The sequence below is a fragment of the Sesamum indicum genome, linkage group LG3, assembly GCF_026168435.1.
Source record: "Sesamum indicum cultivar Baizhima isolate 11 linkage group LG3, ASM2616843v1, whole genome shotgun sequence".
Lineage (NCBI taxonomy): Eukaryota > Viridiplantae > Streptophyta > Magnoliopsida > Lamiales > Pedaliaceae > Sesamum > Sesamum indicum.
Window position 1 is genome coordinate 5,098,051 of NC_142659.1, and position 20,429 is coordinate 5,118,479.

General features: G+C 33.1%; 2 protein-coding genes across 5 annotated transcripts; one reads left to right on the forward strand and one right to left on the reverse strand.

Moving 5' to 3' along the window:
• Window positions 1-10,519: 10,519 nt before the first annotated feature.
• LOC105157457 (galactinol--sucrose galactosyltransferase) lies at window positions 10,520-14,314 on the reverse strand. The gene is made up of 4 exons (XM_011073865.3): window positions 13,069-14,314; window positions 12,808-12,985; window positions 12,070-12,437; window positions 10,520-11,146 (listed from the first exon to the last, which is right to left on the reverse strand). The coding sequence occupies exons 1-4, from the start codon at window positions 14,290-14,292 to the stop codon at window positions 10,577-10,579; spliced, it is 2,340 nt and encodes a 779-aa protein (XP_011072167.1). The 5' UTR covers window positions 14,293-14,314; the 3' UTR covers window positions 10,520-10,576.
• Window positions 14,315-16,794: 2,480 nt separating this feature from the next.
• Window positions 16,795-20,429, forward strand: LOC105157253 (D111/G-patch domain-containing protein). 4 transcript variants are annotated; one of them, XM_088878795.1, is made up of 10 exons: window positions 16,795-16,968; window positions 17,199-17,304; window positions 17,432-17,548; window positions 17,726-17,787; window positions 17,873-18,000; window positions 18,078-18,170; window positions 18,508-18,780; window positions 19,254-19,480; window positions 19,681-19,893; window positions 20,172-20,429. In XM_088878795.1, exons 1-10 carry the CDS (start codon window positions 16,889-16,891, stop codon window positions 20,274-20,276), a joined length of 1,404 nt encoding a protein of 467 aa, XP_088734921.1. In that variant the 5' UTR covers window positions 16,795-16,888; the 3' UTR covers window positions 20,277-20,429. The 4 variants fall into 4 exon arrangements, with proteins under 4 accessions (XP_088734921.1, XP_011071918.1, XP_088734922.1 ...); XM_011073616.3 differs by having other exon boundaries at window positions 16,796-16,968; window positions 17,432-17,528; window positions 17,730-17,787; XM_088878796.1 differs by having other exon boundaries at window positions 16,919-16,968; window positions 17,199-17,279.

Consider the following 20,429-nt stretch of genomic DNA (forward strand, 5'->3'; position numbering starts at 1 on the left):
CTATACGTATTTTCATTTTTTTTAATTAAAAAAAAAATAATTAAGACATACATTTTTCGTCCCATATCTTAGGCTCCACCACTTTCCGTCCCACTGATCACGGGATTCTTATTAGTGATCACATAAGCTGTAAATTTTTTCATTTTAAATTTTTTCGTTAGATTTTCTTAGTATTTTGTTGAGAAAAGCTAGGTGTTCAGTTTACTCTTTACTCTTTTGAATAAACAGCTACATGAATAATTTTTGTAACTTATGAGACCATATAGAGTTATATATATATATATATTCAAACCAAGTTTGTCAAACTACACCAATACAGAGTAAGTGTAATATACTTATTATATAATTGATTATTTTTTTAATATAATACATTAATTACACTATAAATATATTATGTTCATAATATAATTAGTTGAGATCTGACCAGAGTCGTTAAAATCTTTGGTGGAATTAGAATAGAATAATGTTTCACTTTTGAAGATTTGCAGCCCCACAAATGCATAAAATCACAAGAATTAAGTTGCCACACCCATAAGCATGCCACCCACAAAAGAGCAACCTTTTTCCACACAAAAACCATTTTCAAGATTCAGACATAATCCCACCTGTCATCCCAATTTCCGAGGTGGCGGCGCCACCTGTAAAACCCACTTCACATCCTCCACGTCCGCCACGCGCCGCCTTACGCTAGGACCAAGCCACCAACTTTTCCCATCCTATATATATGTAAGTGGTGCATGTTTACCCTCCCCACTTCAATCAAACCCGTTCACTTCTCCAAAAGCCACCAGCAGAAGAAAGCTTATTAAATTAAGTTTCCAATGTCGTCCCTCGTGATCACAATGGCCATCTTTAATAATGGATGCTCCTCGTCTTGGCACAAGAAACAATCCGACGGAGACGACGACGGCGGCCCCTACTACTATGCGCCGGCTGCGTACACAGAAGGCGATGGAGACGACGACGATGGAGATTATGATTATGCTCCGGCAGCTTAATCCAAGCTAGAATCATGAGCTTAATAGCTGCTTTTTTAATTTCTAGCTTATTTTGCTATAGTGGGCATCTTTGTAGGAATTAATTTAGAGAGAGTTGTGGGGCCATTTTGATATTATTAAATCTACTCCTCTCCTTCACTATTAGGAGAATTTAAAGAAAAATTTGCTCAATAGAAAAACAGAATTATTATTTCCTACATTTTTTTTATGGTTATTGATTAAAAATTGTGATAATTAATTACTACAAATTTTACTTTGATAAATTTTATACGAAAAATTAGTTTATCCACCATATAAAATATTTTTTTTGCTATAATTATGAGCCATGAGCCAACAACTGTTGTGTAGTTGTGGTCAATTACTATTTACTATGACTTTTTATTTTTAACCATGATTAAATATTTTCTAGTGGTTTTAGAACGTTATGCCCGTGATCATAAAAGAATTAATATATTACTAGCTGTTGTGGTACGTCGTTCTTATGTGCATATAATAAATAATTTTTTACGCTTTAAAATGTATTATAAATAAGAGTAAAATATATAAACTGACACGTTACGTTGATAGAAAGGAATAATGTTTTATCAATTAATAAAAATCTTAAAAAGTTAAATAAGTTAATTATTTTATCATGAAGGGCATTTTTTATTTCGCAAAAAATTGGTGCGATTGTGTCATTATCCATTGTTGGTGCGTATAGAGAGGCTTTTCTTTTTATATTAGTATAAATTTATTTGCTATTATGTGATGAATTGAATTTTCTATTTTTAATTGTATTATAATTTTTTATTTTATCTAATATATACACATCTATTTTATTTAAGGAAAAAATATTTTGGTGCACGTGGTGTCTTTATATTATTAAATAAAATATGTAATAGAATTTGAAGTATATAGAATATTCAATCAATGTGAAACATTGCTGTGTTTAATAAAAAAAGTATAATTTTTCGCCACAATTAATTAATATAGTTAAAAAAAATAATTATGATGATTACAAAGTAATTAAATAGCTATTAATCATTGTTTTTGCAAGTGCAGTCTAAACATTAGTCATGATTAAAATCATATCAAATGTTTTAATCATTTATAACTAAAAGTCAGAAAAAATATTTTAATCATAAGTAAAATTATGGAAAATATTTATTATCCGTGATCAAAATTAAAATTTTTGAATTAATTTTATTTTAATTATGATAGATAATATTACATGATTTTCAAGCCATAGTGATTTATAAAGTAGAAATAATTGTTCTTTTTTTTTGTAGTGATTAATATATATATATATAAAATATTGAATGAGTATATTAATAAATTATCATATATAAAAGTATATAGTAGAAAAACATATAATATGAGCAACATATCTCGTTGAAAGAGAGTTTTCAACTCTAAATCTTCTTAAGTCAAGAGCAAGACTTGACTCATGACTATAATATCGTAAAAATCTGCATGCATATACATTCAATTTATATAAAAAAAATACTTTATTAATACTTCTTCCAAAACAAAGGGATGAGGATGGGTGGTAGCGATATATGTAAATAATAATTTGATAGTGACATAAATCATATAAAAAGAAAATTTAATTGGAAGAGGGATTTGAAATAGATTTATATCTTAATTTAATTTGTCTAGTGATGAGATCTACGTACCTCACATATATATATAGTATGTAATTTAATCGTGACGTTTCACACATGAACATATATAGTAATAAATAACGAGATGTGATGTTGATAGAAGCATGCAACGTAATTATTATTTAATTGTTTATTATTTCTGTTGGGAATGACTAATATAAATTACTTCGTCCCACATAGATAGTATAAACATCTTTCCTTCTATATATTAAACCAACTTGCTACTTTTGAAATGAGAAGTGTGGGTGGGTGGATTTTGGAACAATCACCACACGCGCACGTCCGCCCGTTTTGTCCTGATTTGGGCTTCATTTCTCATATTTTGGACCCTTAGATGACCAAGTCATAGAGGTTGAGGAAAATCCTCCTCACTGGCCGATTTTTTTCTGCTTCTACTGATGAAGAGTCTGGTTTAATTTGATGAGGAGTCCGATTTTGTGTTGCTAGGTGAAGAGTTCGAATTTCTCAAACAACCGAGTTGCTTCTCTATAAATAGCCTCAGCCTCCTATGCATTTTTACACGCAAATTATTCGAGCCTCTTCTATCTGCGCTACTTACATTTTCTCTACTTCCTCTTTTGAGTGTTCTTCTGTTCGTTGTTCCAAACTTTCTACCATGAGTACGTGTGTAAGAAAGTTATAGCTGTGTTAATCTTGGGGAGCGAACGGTTTATATTATCTGTACCACGATAGTGTCAAAATTTCGCTTTTAAGACAATGGTTTGTCCACGGCACAGATTTTAATTTTCCAACATTTTCAACTAATTGACAATCTGCTTATTTGTTACACAACAAATTTTGATTAAATGTTCTATTCAATGCTTATTACACGATATATATGTAATTTATTTTTTTGAAAAATAAATTATCTAAATTTTGTACAAGTGAACGATTTATATATATATATATATATATATATATTAAATAAAACAAAATATACAATATAATTTAAAATGAAAATTTCATCCCTTGACCCCCTTTACGATGTACACACATAAGCAGAAGGATCAAATCATGTGCGGCGTTATTTTTTTTTTAATATTTTTGTTTTTATGTTGGCAAAAACAAATCAGTTAGGACAAAAATATCAATTTAAATGAAACGCGTGAAGTGCACATAATTTATCCCAACTACTTTTGCAAAAATTGGCACTAAAAGACGAAAATTATTAAATATAAAAAAAGTTACAGATCTCTTTCCACCTAAAAATGAAAATATCAAAATTACAGGACCAAAATATATTTAAGTCAAATCCCTAATTTTTAGGTTGGAGATATTCATCAGTCAAATAATTTAATCCAAGCATATATATATATATATATATATATATATAAGTCATCCAAATAAAATAAATTCCATTAATATCTTTACCATTTGGAATAAAATCATATCTCACTTTTCAAGATTTTTGTATATATCCACCACACAAATAATGTTGCCACACCCACACACCCTACCCCAACCATATGCATGTCACCCACACAAACCAACCTTTTTCCACACTAAAAACCGTATTCAAGATTCAATTTTCCATCTCCATATCCCACCTGTCATCCCAATTTCCGACGTGGCGGAGCCACCATGGCGCCACCTCTGAACCCCCCTTCATCTCTTCGACCTCCGCCACGCGCCACCTCGCCAAAACCACGCCCACCACCTTTTCTCATACCCTTACGCATACCTGCATGTGATATATGTATATATATATAGATCCTACACCCTCCTCACTTCACCAAAAGCCACAAGCAGCTTAATAATCTCTTCCAAACAAACCCTAGTTTCAACTCAAATTAAGTCTCAAGAATGTCTCTCATCATCTCAATGGCCGCCATTAACGGTAGCTCATCATGGCACAAGAACCGGCGGCATGACGGCTATGAATATGCGCCGGCAGCTGCTTATAGTACAGAAGGCGACGGAGACGACGATGATGGAGATTATGATTATGCTCCAGCTGCTTAATCCTAGCTAGAGAAGTTGGATGGAGATTACGATATGTGCTTCGCCGGCTGCTTAATTGTAGCTAAAATGAGCTTAGTACCAGCTTTTTCTTTCTAACAACTTACTTTTTGTTGTATCTGTAGGAAATTAACTATTTTAACGAAGATCCCAAGCTTTTCTGAGTTGTGGGCTGTCATCATATATTAGTTTCTAACCTAAATTCTCAGCTCAATGAAATTATTGTTTTACCTCACACGTCCAAGACCTCTTTGTTGCTATCAAAATCAGTGGCCGATTACTGCTATTAATTACAAGGCTTGAATGCATTTTTGTCCCATAATTTACATCATTTGGCGCGTCCGTCCTTTAACTTTTCAGGGTAGCATTTTTGTTTTATATTTTTGTAATTTTTGTCTTTTATTTTTTTCCTCACCGAAAGTTACCCTTCTTTCTGAAAAATGTATGTTCTTCCCTTTTAAAATTACGGCATTTTTGTCCTTTAGCTTTTTAAGTTAGCATTTTAATTTTGTATTTTTTTAATTTTTGAGATTTCATGCCAGAGTTCACCTCCACGTTCACCCTTCTCCTATAGTGGAGGTGAACTCCAGTAGAACAGAGAATCTAAATTACGAAAATTAAAAAAAAAATATGAAATCAAAATGTTATTTTATAAGTTAATGAACGAAAATACCGAATGATTGGGACCAAATATATATTTAATCCTTAATTACAACTAGGATAAATTTGTATTTTTTTATACGTTTTTTTTTCTTTCTATTTTTTGGTTCTTATGATCTTAAATTAAATTGGCCCGACAAGAATTTGAACCATATGCCGTATATATCATAAGTTGTGATCGAACTCTCTCTAAGGAATATAATGAGGAAAATTTTAATTCTGTAATTTCTATAAATCATAGGGGTGGTATTTTTAGCCATTTCTCATTTTGAATTTGTAATTGAGTACTATAACTAAAAAAGATTAGCATATTTAGTACAAAATGTCTTTGAAAATGCAAAATTCAATCGGAAATTAACATATATTTGGCACGTCTTTAATTGAAAAATTTTAAATCTTTCGGCCAATTATGCTAATGTAGCATTTTTGCTTTACTGATATTTGGACTAAATTTGCTACCCTCCAATAATTATGAGACTAAAATTTCGAGGTCACATGCACGGCATGTGATAATTTCCTACCAATTTATCTTGGTAGAATGTTGTATCATATCATTTTTGTGCTAGTGAAAGGGCAAATTGCAATTACTTTAATACTGTAACTTATGGGGTGACATTTTTGAATCTAATCGAATTGATTTTTGTAATTTAATTCTATAGTTCAAAATTTTTGATAATTTGAATTATTTTTTGACCAATTTAACTGAAAAATACATGTAATTTATATATCATCCAATTAAATAGAGAATTCGGGACTAGTGTTTAGTTAAATGTAAGGAAAGAATGCAATTTTAGTCAAGTAACTTTAAGATTTCGGCAATTTTCATCATTTTTCGGCCAATTGATGGGACAATTTCAATCAGGTAATTTAACTGGCGCATTTGCAAGTCATATGTAATTTTTCTATCCAATTAGTCGAAAAAGAACTAAAATTATCAAAATTATAATAATGTAGAATTAAATTATTAAAATTAATTCTTAAAAAATAAAAAAGCCACCTTTAAATTACACGATTAAAATTACAATTTTTCCGTAAATGATGTAAGCTAAATAAAAAAGGTTGTCCTGTACGATGCAATGTGACATCTTCGCAGTGATGTAACTAAACGTACGTAACAAATTGACCACAAAATATTATTTTTATATAGTATTTATTTGTGATTTAGAAACCTTTAAAATAACATAGAATAATTTATCATGTTTAGGTTGTATATATTAATTATATCAAATTAACACACCACTAATAAATATTATTTTTCCTCCTAAAATTGTAAGTTTTATTTTCAGTAATAATAAATTTCTCAATTTTTGGGGATATATATGTGATTAAAATTAATCATTTCTAAAAGCTATTTTTTTCCATTAATTTTAGGTACTTAAATATTCGTTCTTATATTCCTTTCGACATGTTTGAAATTATTTTATTTTAAAAAAAAACAAATAAATATAAACACACAAATACAAATCACTATACGTACTCGAAAATTATCTAACACATCTTCAGTCGTGTCGACATCATGTTGAAATTTATTTTACTAAAAAATTTTTCGATCAAACATGCTAATATCGTGTTCGTATATATTAGGGCATCATAGAATATTAGTACATCTATGCTGCCCTACTTTTCAAGATTTCGAGTCGTGAGATGAGGAAACAGCAAACCCCACCACAGAATATATATTTCCCACACATTCTTTCTTAAAGATAAGATGGTAATTTATTTCCAACCAACAAAATTAGAGAAAATAAATAAATAAATAAATTTCCACATGTTAAAAGCTGACATGGCTGTCCAATTTCCGACCTGGCTGTACCACAGCTAACCAGCTTGGGGCCTTGCACACACCTCTAACACATCGCACGCGCAAACCCTAAGCAAGCCATGCCCACTGCCTTTTTCTAGGGTTATATATATATCTACCCATGTTTTGCCCTCTCCATCTTGAACTCATTCAAGACTCGTGTTTGTATTTTTATAAGTATTCTTTCTGTCACATTTACTCAACCCAAAATATCAAAAATGCCCCTCATTGTTACGGCCGACACTGGGTGCTGCTGGTACAAGAATTGCCCTCATGGGGACGATGGTGCTGATGTCGTGTGCGATTATGTTCCAACTGTGTGTACAGAAGGAGATGGAGACGACGATGATGATGCAGACTATGATTATGCCCCGGCTGCGTAATATAGAAATCAGGAGTTGGTAGGAGGTGGATGAGTTTATGATAGGAGTGAGGAGCTAGGTCTAGCTAGTATTAGTGAGTAATTAGTTGGGGGAGAGGAACCCTAATTTTATTTTTGCGAGTCGTGGGATATGTGATATTATAAACGAAATAAAATAATACTTTTTAGTTTCGTGATATTGATAATAAATAATGCATGAGTTATTAAAATTTTTATCTTTGTCAAAAATAAATTTTTTATCAATTAATCACTTAGTATGTGTAAATTATACCAGTTAAAAAATTTTGATTTATATTACATTAATTAATTAATTGAGAACGCAAATATATATAACATACTTCTATTTATATATATATATATATATATATATTATGTACTTGAATTTATATGAAATATAATTTTTTATATAATTAATTACCATGATTAAAATTAAAAAATCATGATAGATATTAATTAACTGTGATTGCACCAGAGCTATTAGTTTCTGCAAGCCGGCCAAACATTTGCTATAGCTCAAAATTATGAAAAAATATTTTAGTTAAAGTTAAAATCATGACAAATATTAATTAATTGTGGTTACAAGTTAAGTTTTCTCATCAATGTTATCTGATCGGAAAAAATATAATTTTAGTCCTGTAATTTATGGGGGGTGGCAATTTTGGTCTTGCACAAATTAATTTTCGCAATTTAGTTCTATAACTTTAAATTTTGGGAATTTTCATCCTTTTTCGGCCAATTTGCCTGAAAAATCACATGTGACTTGCACATGATCCAAATAAGTTGCAATTTTAGTCCTGTAAATTTATTTACATGACTGAAATTGTAAATTTGCCGGAAAAGGACCAAAATTGCCGTAATTATAAAGTTATAGGAGTAAATTGTAAAAATCAATTTGTACAGAACTAAAAATACTACCCCCAAGTTACAGCTTTAAAATTGTAATTTTTTTTAATATGATTGTGATAGATAATATTAATTTATTATAATTTTTAAATTATAGTGATTTATATCGTAAAAATAAATTAATTTTGTTTTTGGTAGTGCGTATCTTAGTTGAGACATCTCTTTTAATTGAGACCCGTGACATAATTTGGTGCCGCTGTATACATGACGAAACCTGTAAGACATCATAATTTGGTGTATTATTTTGTAAGTATTTAATTAATTGTCTACTTAAGAGTGTTAATTAATGTTGGATGAAATCTTTGTCGGACGGCGCCTTGTCTGGCACATAAGTTTATATATAGTTATATATATATGATGAGGGATATTTATCTAATTATCAAAATACCTTTGAATTTTATGGTATTTTTATGTTATATAACTGACCAAGTGGGACCCATTTGACTAGGCTAAAGTCAACCACTGCAACAGCCTTTGGGAGAGATGTAGCAAGCTCTCTCTCATTAGTGCCACGTGTCACAAGTACATAGGGTACCGTACTATTATAAATATCTTCATTTATGATTATTTCAACACACATTCATTACTGTTTGCTGCCATTTTCTGATCTCATTCGACCTCAGTTTATTTTCGATCTCACTTTTTCGACCCCACATTTCTAACTTACGCATCAGAGGGCCATCGCCGAGGGCTACTCGGCTAGTCTTACATTTGCTTGTTCTCAGGATCCACTAACAGATAGCTCTAAAGAAGGATCTAGCGACCCGACCTTGAGATCCATTTTTGCGATCCGATCCGAATTTTGTGCGACCTACATCAATATATATATATATATATATATATATTTACTAGGACTAATGGCAAGAGCTTTGGCTTTAATTTAATTATTTCACACTACTTTCTCGGAACCAATAAAGTATGCATGCACAATACATTCCATACGCTTTTCTACAAAAAGTGGCGAAGTCAAAAATTTGGCTTACTCTTATTAAATTTTAATTAATTAAGTGATAAATAAAAGTATCCAATTCATCAAAAAATAAATTATTATAATAATCATTACGAATTAAATAAATATAATAATATAAGTAAAATTAATTCTTACAAATTATTATTCCGACAACGAGGATACGTTGAAATTTATAAGCAAGAGGAATTTTGGTAAGAGATATAATCTGGTGTTGAGAAAATCACAAGATAACAAATTTATCTTCTTCGCTAAATGGAAATCATGTATCTCTAACCAATAAATAGAGAGACTAAAAATAAAAATATCAAAAAAATTATTTTTTAAACACGTTAATATAAATTTTGATTATTGTTTTCATTAATAGATAAGATAATTTTAGACTTAGGACTTAATAGACTAATATAGACCCAAGCCGAAGTCAAGCCTTGTCGGTCGCTAGAGCTCGACGTGGCTTGGCTCCTCCCCATATCGTTACAAACTAATATAATCATAGCAAAATTAATAATTATAATTTATAAAAAATATAAAAAAGTTAATTATAGAAAGTGATTATAATAATTAGAAAATTATACGTAAATTTTTTATAATTTTAAAAGTTATATCTAATAATTTTAATGTTTGTTTCTATTTAACAAATAATTTAATTAAGTAGTTAAAATCAATAAATATGTTGATATTAGCCAAATATGGTCACCGACATGTTTCCAATTATGCAACTTAGTCACCTGACAGTGGATTTCCAATGTGGACAAATCAAGGGTTGCCACATGTCACCAGCACAGTCTCTTACAACCTGGAGACTCCAAAACACACCCACCACCACGTACAAATCCTATGCCCAATTTATGCCTTGGAAGAATTTCAGCTTTCATAGTCTTATATATGTGTGTGTATATATATAGGTAAAATAAATATGACCTATTCCCTTAATTATTTGTCATTCATCAATTTTACTATATATACCACCAAAGTTCACTCCACTAATAAAATGCTATTACCATATATTTCTTAATTTCTCATTTCAAAATTTAATGTTTTGAAAGAAAAATGCCTTTTTTGTCCAATAATTATGGCTCGTTTTATTACAAGAAGATCGTCATTCAAGTAAATTAATTATGTGTTTCATGAAAAATTTGTGCCTTATACGTACCGTTGAGAATGATCGTGATCTTAATACTATTTTAGGTTTTCGATGTATAAAAATTAAAACAAAAATTGATAAGATAATGGTAATGATACGCTCGCACACATTGATGAAGCTTAGAATGCATACTCAACCACACATGATTTCGATGAATTAGGCCATGGAACTTGGACGACGACCATATTTTCATCGTAATTGAACTCTATATTCACACCATTAATGCTGCAGGATAATGGTTCCCTCGATGCAAAAATCCTCATCTCTCCCGCTCCCCTCACCCCAACTCTTACCAAACTTCCGTTGCTATCATACTCAAGCGACTCAATAGCACCCCCTGAGTTGAGCATGTTCACTAGTCCGATCGGTGCAAATTGCACCGTTTTTCTAGTTAGCACGTTCACGGGGGAGACGGTGAAGAGCTCGTACTCGAACGGAGGTAGGGAGATTTCTAGGGTTTCTGAGGCCTTCAAGAGGCTTAGCTTCCTTTGTTTGTACTTGTAAACAGCAAAATGATGGATTCCTTTCAAGGGGATTTTGAGGTTTTTGGCATTATTAGTCCACTCAATGTCATTAGGGCTAACCAAACAGGTCACATTGACTGAGAATTGAGGAGCACTCTTGTTCCTCCTTGCATTAGGGCACCAGCCCCCTCCTTGACAGTTGAATGCTCCTATAACACCTGTCAACTGTCAAAAAATTATCCATTTAGTTTATAAAAAAATTTAAAAAGTAAATAAAATTATATTTCTTAATCCAAAAAGGCTCTTTTCTTAATTCATACTGGAAAAAATATAATTTTCCACTACGAATAATTACTATAGCCAAAAGAAAAAAAAAACGTGATAAATACAAATCAACCACAGTTTTGCAATGGCCACTAGTCGTTGTTTTTGCAAGTATGGCCAAAACATTAGTCATGACTAATTAAAATCCTGGAAAATATTTTGACTATGTCTAAAAATCATGGTGAATATTGATTATCGTAGTAAAAACTTGAATTTTTGCTTTGGTTTTGTTTAACCAATAGTATCGATTTACCACAGCTTTTTAATCGTGGTCATTTATAGTGTAAGGAAAATTCAATTTTTTTGTAGCGTCACCATAAAACTAGATGAAAAGCTAGCTAACGGATTGGACTTGATGTTGAACAGACATTGTATTTTTAATTTCTCAAACAACGAGTGGTATTTATAATTATGTGAAATGTTGAAGAGCCCGTTGTAATTTATCTTATTATTAAATGAAACATATTATAGACATAATTTTTAATTCTTTTTAAATATACAATCCAAACAGCAGATGAACAAGCAACACGTATGGGTAAAAAATGCTTTTCTAGTCCCATAAAATAAGCAGAATTTTTTTTGGCATGACAACTATGGCAGGTGTTGCTTTTAGTTCGAAAAAGTCATGTGCTTAAAATGATATTATTTGTAACTAAAAAGACGACGTGATTTTGGGACTAAAAGCGCCATCTGCCATAGCTGTGGCACTGAAAAATAATTTGCTCTTATTTTATGGAACTAAAAAAAATATTTTCCCCAACTCGTACGTATAAATTGGTACTACAAGATCAGAGGATTAAAGAGAGATGGATCATGAATCTCACCTTGTTGAGGTTCCAAATCTTGAGCATGGTCTTCCCATCATGGAATGGATCTTCAAACAGGCAAACCCTTGTCGGAAGCGCGTAATGTTGGCACCGGAGGACGGTCCCATCCGGCAAAACCAAGCGTTTGAGCAGCTCGAAGTCGTGTTTTCCGACAGAGTCGCTAACGTATATCGGACCCCCGGAAATAGCCCTGGATGCTGCGTGAAATTCTGCGCAGGGATGTGTGGACTGGAACATGTCCCAGTCCGGATGAATGAAGTTGGCCATCCATAAGCTGTTGTAGGCGCAGTGCACCATGTGACACCCTTGAAGCCAGAACGTACCATTCGGATCTCCTGATGGATCACTGCACCAGAAGTCATCCCCTGCATTTATCTCAATCATTATAGAAGTTGCCTTACTACGTATATAATACACATATATTTAAAAAAACAAAAAAGAAATTTTTGCTTTCTAGACCTTAATTCTTTTAATTCTATTTTATGTTTGTATGTAAAATATAAATCAATTTAAATTTGAATAACATTTATCGCGATCAGTTAATTAATTTAAAATTGAGAAAAAATAATTCTTTTTATTTTAGCAATATATGTTGGTGTTATATGAGTGATCACTAAAAAAAAAAATGAATTATTGTAAGAGAAATCATAATTAATCATGACAATAAAAAATAATTGTAACAGAAATCATAATTCTCGCACTGATCAGTCATTGTAATTAGTGTTGAATCCTTACCAACACGGCCTAAAGCGATAGCCTCGGTTCCAAGAAACATGAAATCATTGCAATGTTCCATGCTGGCTATGACCCCATTTCCCTGGAAGTGCTTCCTCACCGAAGCTGTCAAAGCCTTATAGTATGCTCTTGCAAGCTCCACTCTACCTCCATAATCTTCGGACAGCATTTCCAGCAACTACACACACACACACAAAAATACTATAAATTATCATTATTATGAGTAGCATTACTGCAAGAAATTGGACATTAAAAACTTACATGTATCACATCCACCTTGACGCCATCAATTCCAGCTGATTTCAGGTGCGAGTGCAGCCCTTCAAACAATTCTTGCGCCTTCTCCGGTGGGACTAGGCCCACCCCATTATTGACAATTTTGTCCACGGCCAAGTCCTCCATCGTCATCCCTAGTCCCGGTGACAACTTAGGCCGTATGACCCTAGACTCGGGCATTTGTGGGACATTCGGCCTAACCCCGCCCCAATATCCACATAAAGCATGCCATACGTAGACGTGTTTGACACTCTTGAATTCGTTCTTAAGATCACTCACAAACGCACCCATGCCCTTCTGAGAGGGTACTTTGGGACAAGAGTAATTTCGAAATTTATGATTTTCGTCAAATTTTATTAGCCTACATGGCATATGTTCGCCCGCAGATGTCCTATTCATGCCTTCTTGATCTGTGATGGGGTCATCGTCGTGGCATATAGATTGCCACCCATCGTCTATTATGACTAGTCCTGGAGGGCATCCACCTTCCGTGAGGCCTTTCACCCCATCCCACACACCTTTTGGGTGTACTTTCAAGTAAAACGCGTCCCAAGTGCACCATCCGAATTTGTCTACTATTTCTGGAGGACACTTTTCCTCGACAAGTTTAAAGGTCCCTAAGTGGACCCTAATGACTTGCATGGCGTCCTTCACCAATCGATATGGGTCGTCCCCAACGTGCATATACAAGCAGCTCCTGTATTTTGAGCTCTGGACTTTAGTGGACCCACTCTCCACACAGATATCCAAGTTATCATCCAAGCCCTGCTGCAGCGAAGCCCTGAAGGCCCCCTCAATGAGTGGAAGTAGCAAAACGTAAGGGCGTCCAAAGTTAGATTTATCAAGAATCATCATCTGTGTCTCGTTCTCTACATCTTTGCCACTATTTCCAATCCAATGAGTAGTCCACCACACCTTAAATCTAAATATGCTCATGAACCTTATGTCTCTTAGCTTGCCAATAGGGACCACGTGTCGGCTCCTTGGCTCATCGGCATTGAAGCCGAGGAAGCAGCCGAGAACATTCTTGGTCAAGGCTTTGGAAATGAAGGGGAATGGTGTGGCAGTGATATTGGTAGGGACTTGGGTGAGAATTGGATGGCCATTGGCCAGAAATTGTGAGCCGTCAAGGGTGATTGACGATGGCTTTCCATCTTGAGCTAGCCCATCTGAGAATCCTACCTCATTCTTGCTCAAGCTAGGAGCCATATTCAAGAAAATTGTAGGGTTGTTTTGGGGGGGGGGGGGTACAGGAAAAGGGATTGATTTGTAGTGGGATGATGATCAATGGAAATGGAGAAAGGTTTAAATAGAAGAAATCTGCATGCACTTTAGTAGTTAGCTTGTGTAAGAAAAAAATAAAAATTGGTCAAAGTTCTTTTAAGCTTTACTTTATGTGGGACATTCTAGCACCCGAGGGCATAATAGTAATTTTGTGTGGGGTAGGATGGGGGGAGGGGACTTTAAGAGAGTATTTCATTTGAATATTAATTTCAAGTCATACTCTATTTTTTATTTTATTGAATATATATATATGTATATATAATTTCTCTTAAAAATAAAATAGACAACACAATTTTTTTTATATATATTACATTGCTGTGAATGAAATATAAAATGGCGAAAGTTATTTTTTCGTCCTTTAATTTACATTTTATTAGATTTAGTTCTGTTAGTATGCCCATTAATTAATTACTCCTATAAATTTACAAAATAATGAAATTAAGTCTGATTCAGGGTTTTTTTGTAAAGTTTCCGACAATTTTTAAAATTTATGCCGGAATGTACACACGTAGCAAATTTTTGTTGAATTATTCGACCACTTATCCAACTGTACCATCCATGTAATGAGTTTTGGAGGAAAAAAATGAGGTTTCTTCCCTCCAAAACATGTCCTGCATGGTTTCTAAGTCGGATCCAAAACCACATAATGTTAAATCCCTAAAAAATTATACAACTCAACTATCGTGTCACATTTTCAAGCAAAACTATAAATTCCCGATCATCGAAGAAGTATTTGTCGATCATTTTGCAAACTTACAGGACTAATTAGTTAATGGGCATACCTACATGACTAAATCTAATAGAAGGTAAAATTAAAAGATGAAAAAAATAATTTTTCCTATAAAATGTAATAAACTTAAAATAAAAAAAAAATTGAAACGACATTTGAAGGGTCGAAATTAAATTAGAAATTTTTGGCATTTGGGAGAATAGCTATGTGATAATATAAATCTTGAAATTTCGATAAAATTTGCTATAATTTTGAAAGAATTTTAGGATTAGAAAAAAGATTATCATTCTTGTTTTTCCTTTAGAATTTTCATTCTCGAAAGAACCTAATTGTTATTTGGATTTGTACATTTAGCATAGAATATATATATATATATATATATATATATGTATAGATATAAATTAATAAAATTTTATTTTAAAAATTAAAGTTGAAGTTTCATTAGTTGTCTGATTTTAGTTGGAAAGTATGTTTGAACATAGTACTATGTAGATTGTTTCTAGACACATTTTTTTGCCTTTTCCAGATGCTTCATTTCTTTTCTGTGTTTAGGGCTAAGTACACCTAAATTTATTTGGAAAATGTAAAATTATATTTTTCTCAAATTAAGCTTCAAAATTAGTCTTCCATTGCTTCGAAAATTCATTATTTACATCTGACTCCCTCTCGTTATGGTTTGAAAGAAAAACATTAACATTAACAACAAAAATTATAAATTTTTAATTTTACTTCTCATTTAATATTCTCATAAAATAATTTTATACTTATTTATAATAATATTATATATATATTGCATTATAAGTACAAAATTGTATACAAGAATATTAAATGAGCAAAATTTAAAATTTATGTAATGTTTTTGTTGAGTTCAATATTTTTCATCTGAATTCAAGAATTAAATGAGAATTTTCGAAAAGAATGTAAATATAATTTAAAAATATTTTTTAAAAAATATATAATTTTATATTTTTAAAAAAGGGTCCAAGTATAATTAACCAATCCTCTCTTATTTTAGTTTTATTTTGCAGAGCATTTTAGATGCTTTTTGGGGTGGTTAAATGGTAAAGTAAAATGTGTTACTATTATGGATGTGTCTTTGTGAAGTTCTACTTCTTTAATTTTGTTACACACTCATTCTACTTTACAAAGATATTTCCTTTACCATTTCTTACCATATTAATATTAAATAATTTTTTTTAAAATTTAAATTTTTAAGATAGAATTATCATTTAACATGTTACCCAAATCAGTCCAAATAAAAAATTTTGAATTCAAATGAGAATCTCGTTTACCTGAAGATGAGGTCGGGACCTGATTTACTCGACTCGAATATCCACTCCTACCAACAAGAGAGTGAACTACTTGTATGACCGAAAAACCTCGTATTAAACTTTAAGATTTATTTTTTTAAAACATGATATAAAGGTCAAAGTATACAAGAATAATTAACACAAACCATAAGAATTATTTAAAATTCTCAAAAATTCTTTTTTTTTAGATAAAAAATAATTATTTAAAATTCTTTTTTTTTTTTACAAATATATATATATATATATATATATTTTAAATATTGATTACAGTAGACCAATTACGTGTACAATTTATTTAAAATTCTTGGAAATTTATTTGCATGTTCTTCAGCTTGTGAAAGCCCAAAGGTAACGAGGCCCAAAAATAATTGGGTGTTGTGGAAATTAAAAAGGAAAAAAACGAAAAGGAAAACCGTGGTTATGGCTTCACCTGTGCAAGAACAGGCAGCGAAATAGAGAAGTGAAAGTTGAAAGCTCAATCATGGCGGGAAACAATGAACCAGAGGAAACAGACTGCGGATTTCAGTGGGATGAAAATTCCCAGCTCTACTACCACGCCAGGTTTTCCTTAACAGAAATTTCAAGAATTTGAATTTTGCGTGCACAATTTTCCAATTACCGAGGATTCTGATTGATTGACGGTGATCCCACTTGGAATCAAGACTTTATTTTTGAATCCATCGATTAAAGCGTCGATCTTTGTGTATATATTCGTAAAAATTTTTATGCCCGGATCAGGATTGACAATTTCCTTTTGAAAAAAATTAATTTTTTAGCCCATTTTGATGCAGTTCTGGATTTTACCATGACCCACAAGCTGGATGGTATTATAGCAGTAAAGATGGACTTTATTACAAATTTGAAGATGGGAAGTATGTGCTTCTTGAGTCCAATCTGGTAGTGGTTTGTAGTTCTTTTTCTCCTGAATGTTTGCATAAAGTCCCATGATTTTTATTCAAGGTGGCAGAGGTTTACAAGTTCTTTGTTGTTGGAAGTAATAACTTTTGTGATGTGGTTATCCCAGGCTGGGGAACAACCTGAAATGCATAATACTAATTGTCAAGGAGAAACATCTGACGCTCAAATGGAAGGAAAAGAAGTTGCGGTCGAGCCTTCCCTAGGTGAACTAGTGTACTATGTTGTCAGTACTTATCTTCTGCGTCTTTTTTGAAGTCGAATGCTTATATTTTGCTAAATGATATCTTCTTTGGTTACTTTGGTTGTTTGAATGTGCATGAAGTAATATTTTATCTGTTTTAGCTAAGCATGTGTTATTTCTTTCACCATCCGTGATATTCTATTCTGTGCTTGTATCTAGACAGACTCCTCGGCTTGTAGTAGCAGCAACCAATCGGAGTATCCACCTCCGCCATCAGAATGGTGAGCTCAGGTTCAATCTAGATTGTGTCATTATGCCTGACTTCTTGGTTGACCACATTTGATGTCTAAGGCAGTTTATATGCAGGTTGGAAGACACTCTTATTGATATGTTTTTATCAGGCTATTCCAATCAAACAACATATGCTGCTGCTTTTGACACGTTGACGCCCATGGAAACTAATGACACCAAGAAACTGAATCTGCCAGCTCATGGTTGGTTGGAAATTTTTCAACGTGACTGAAATATTCATTGCAAGGTATTATTACAATTTTTATTTGTCAAAGTGCAGGGCATGATGATATTGAAGAACTGGAGGAAGGCGAATGGATCCCTGATGACCCAGATTTTTGGAGGAATTTGGACGAGAAAATTTTAGATGAAGGTATTTAATGCTTGAAATTGTCAGCTTGTGCTTTCATGTAAATTTATGTTCGTCCATATTCCCTGTGTATAATCCTCTTATTTGCTGCTACCTCATCTTAATAAAAAATGCCAGCTGTAGCTTGAGCTATTTCAGGATATTGTTTGGTTGGATATGTTTTCTCTCTGCTTAATATCATATCCATGAAATTTGAGTTAAAACATGTAATTCCTCTTGACTTGAACTTTACGGACTTGCTCAATTCCACGCAATAAGGAAACATGAAGGAGAGTGGAGATTCTGGTTTATCACAATATCATAGTTTGTATTGACAGTTGGCGCTGTCATCTTCTGTCAGGTATATCTCAGGAAGAAGAAAATTGGCGTGCTCAATACGGTCAAGTAAGTCAATTAGATGAGGAGTGGATGTCAGATTTGCAAGCGGTGGATTTGTGGGATTGGGCTTTGGTTAGAGGGACAAAAAAAGATGGAAAGACAGAGGTGGCTAGGCTGGTTGGTAGACTGAGGAAGCGCTCTCACAAGCTTCATCCGTCAGTGTCTTCAGGTGGTGGTATACTGAAAACTGCACCAGTATGTGAAGTGCACCTTGATATGGTACGAGTGACATCAGGTTTGCTCTTCATCCCGTTTGCTTTTTATTAAGTGTGGTAAGTTTGAATTGCTTAAGAAGGTTTGGGACAAGGGATAAACTGTTAAACCAACCTCCATTGGATTAAGTTCTAACAATTTCGCTTGGTCTTTCCTTGAAATTCCTCCAAGTCGTAGCATTTAAGTACATTTTATGTTAAAAACTGTTATGAGATCCCCCCACCAACGAGCTATATAGATTCATTCACTCTGGTGGAAAAAGAATATATGAAAATTGTGACTAAGTGATAAAGAGGCTCTTTGCCGGTGACATTGGTAAACACTATTCGCTGTTGGCAGAGGCAAACTTGGAATTATTAAATTCCAACTGCTGCCAATGTGGCCCTATTGTCACTATGGTCTGCCAGCGAATGCAGAAGCAGAAAGCCAATTCAGAACAAACTAAAAGACACAAGGCTATGAGTTAGTTATATCTGTTTCTTTTCCTTCTCACAGGCCGGATATACAGATTGAGGATACCTAGCTTGCAATATTTGGCATCCTTGTCAGTTTATGATGCTTCCAACCCAACTAAAGATTGGGGGTTTCCACAGTTGTCCATAAAAAATCAGACAGAGAAGTTGGCAAAGGATGATCAGCAGTCTGAATCCCAAAGCCTGGAAAGTCTTGGAGTTCGGAAGGGCAAAAATCTGTCATCATTAAAGCTCAGCTCATCAAAGAAGGTAACTAAATAAGCTATTTCAGCTTTTTGAGTTCCTTTTATGTACCTTCCTGTATATCGAATAGATTGATATAAAAATGTGATTCTAGATACGAAAATGTTCCGGAGTGCAAAATATCGGCAATTTAAGTAATATATGTTGGATTACTCTTTTTTTCACTTAGATTCTGCCATCTTGATCTTTGTGGTTTACAATCTTAGGATCATGTATACCGGGACAGAGCTGCTGAGAGAAGAGCTCTTCACGGTGGCTTTGGCATAGGTCCAGGACAAAAGAACTCCCTTACTGAAACTGGGTCTACTCCATCATCTCCCACTTTACAACCCGAAGAGGCAGCAGCTGAGTCATTGAGCATGTCATTTGGGGCAGGAAGTTATGCCAGAAAAATCCTTGAAGGCATGGGCTGGAAGGAGGTAAACTTTTCCACCAATTTAGTGTCAGTTTGGAGAAGCTTTCTGTATCATGCTTCCACATTGGTTGTTTAACTATCGATTATCCTAGCGTTTTGATTATCCTCATTCAAATCCAGTACCACACTACTCAGACAGGCGTAAAAGTGTGAATAAGCAATGTTAATGAGAAAGAATTGAATGATGTGCAATTCTTGCAGCTTGGCATTTTCCTTTGAGATAGTCAGTATGGAACTATTATTGTTTCATTGTTACACAACTTGTTAATGCTATTTGTACAGGGAGAGACACTTGGCTGTAGCATGAAGGGTTTGACTGAACCTCTACGAGCAACTGGAAACAAGGGAACTGCTGGTTTGGGTTGGGATGATGGCAGGAGAAAGTAACTCTCAAAGAGTCAATTTCTGCAGCAAGAAACCACAGAATAGCAATACTACCGTGTCACTATCTTGGCATGAGTTAACAATGTTACTCTTGGTTCTTTATTGTTTTCCCTTTTTCTTCTCCTTGGGAATATCTGAAGTAACTGCACGTGACAA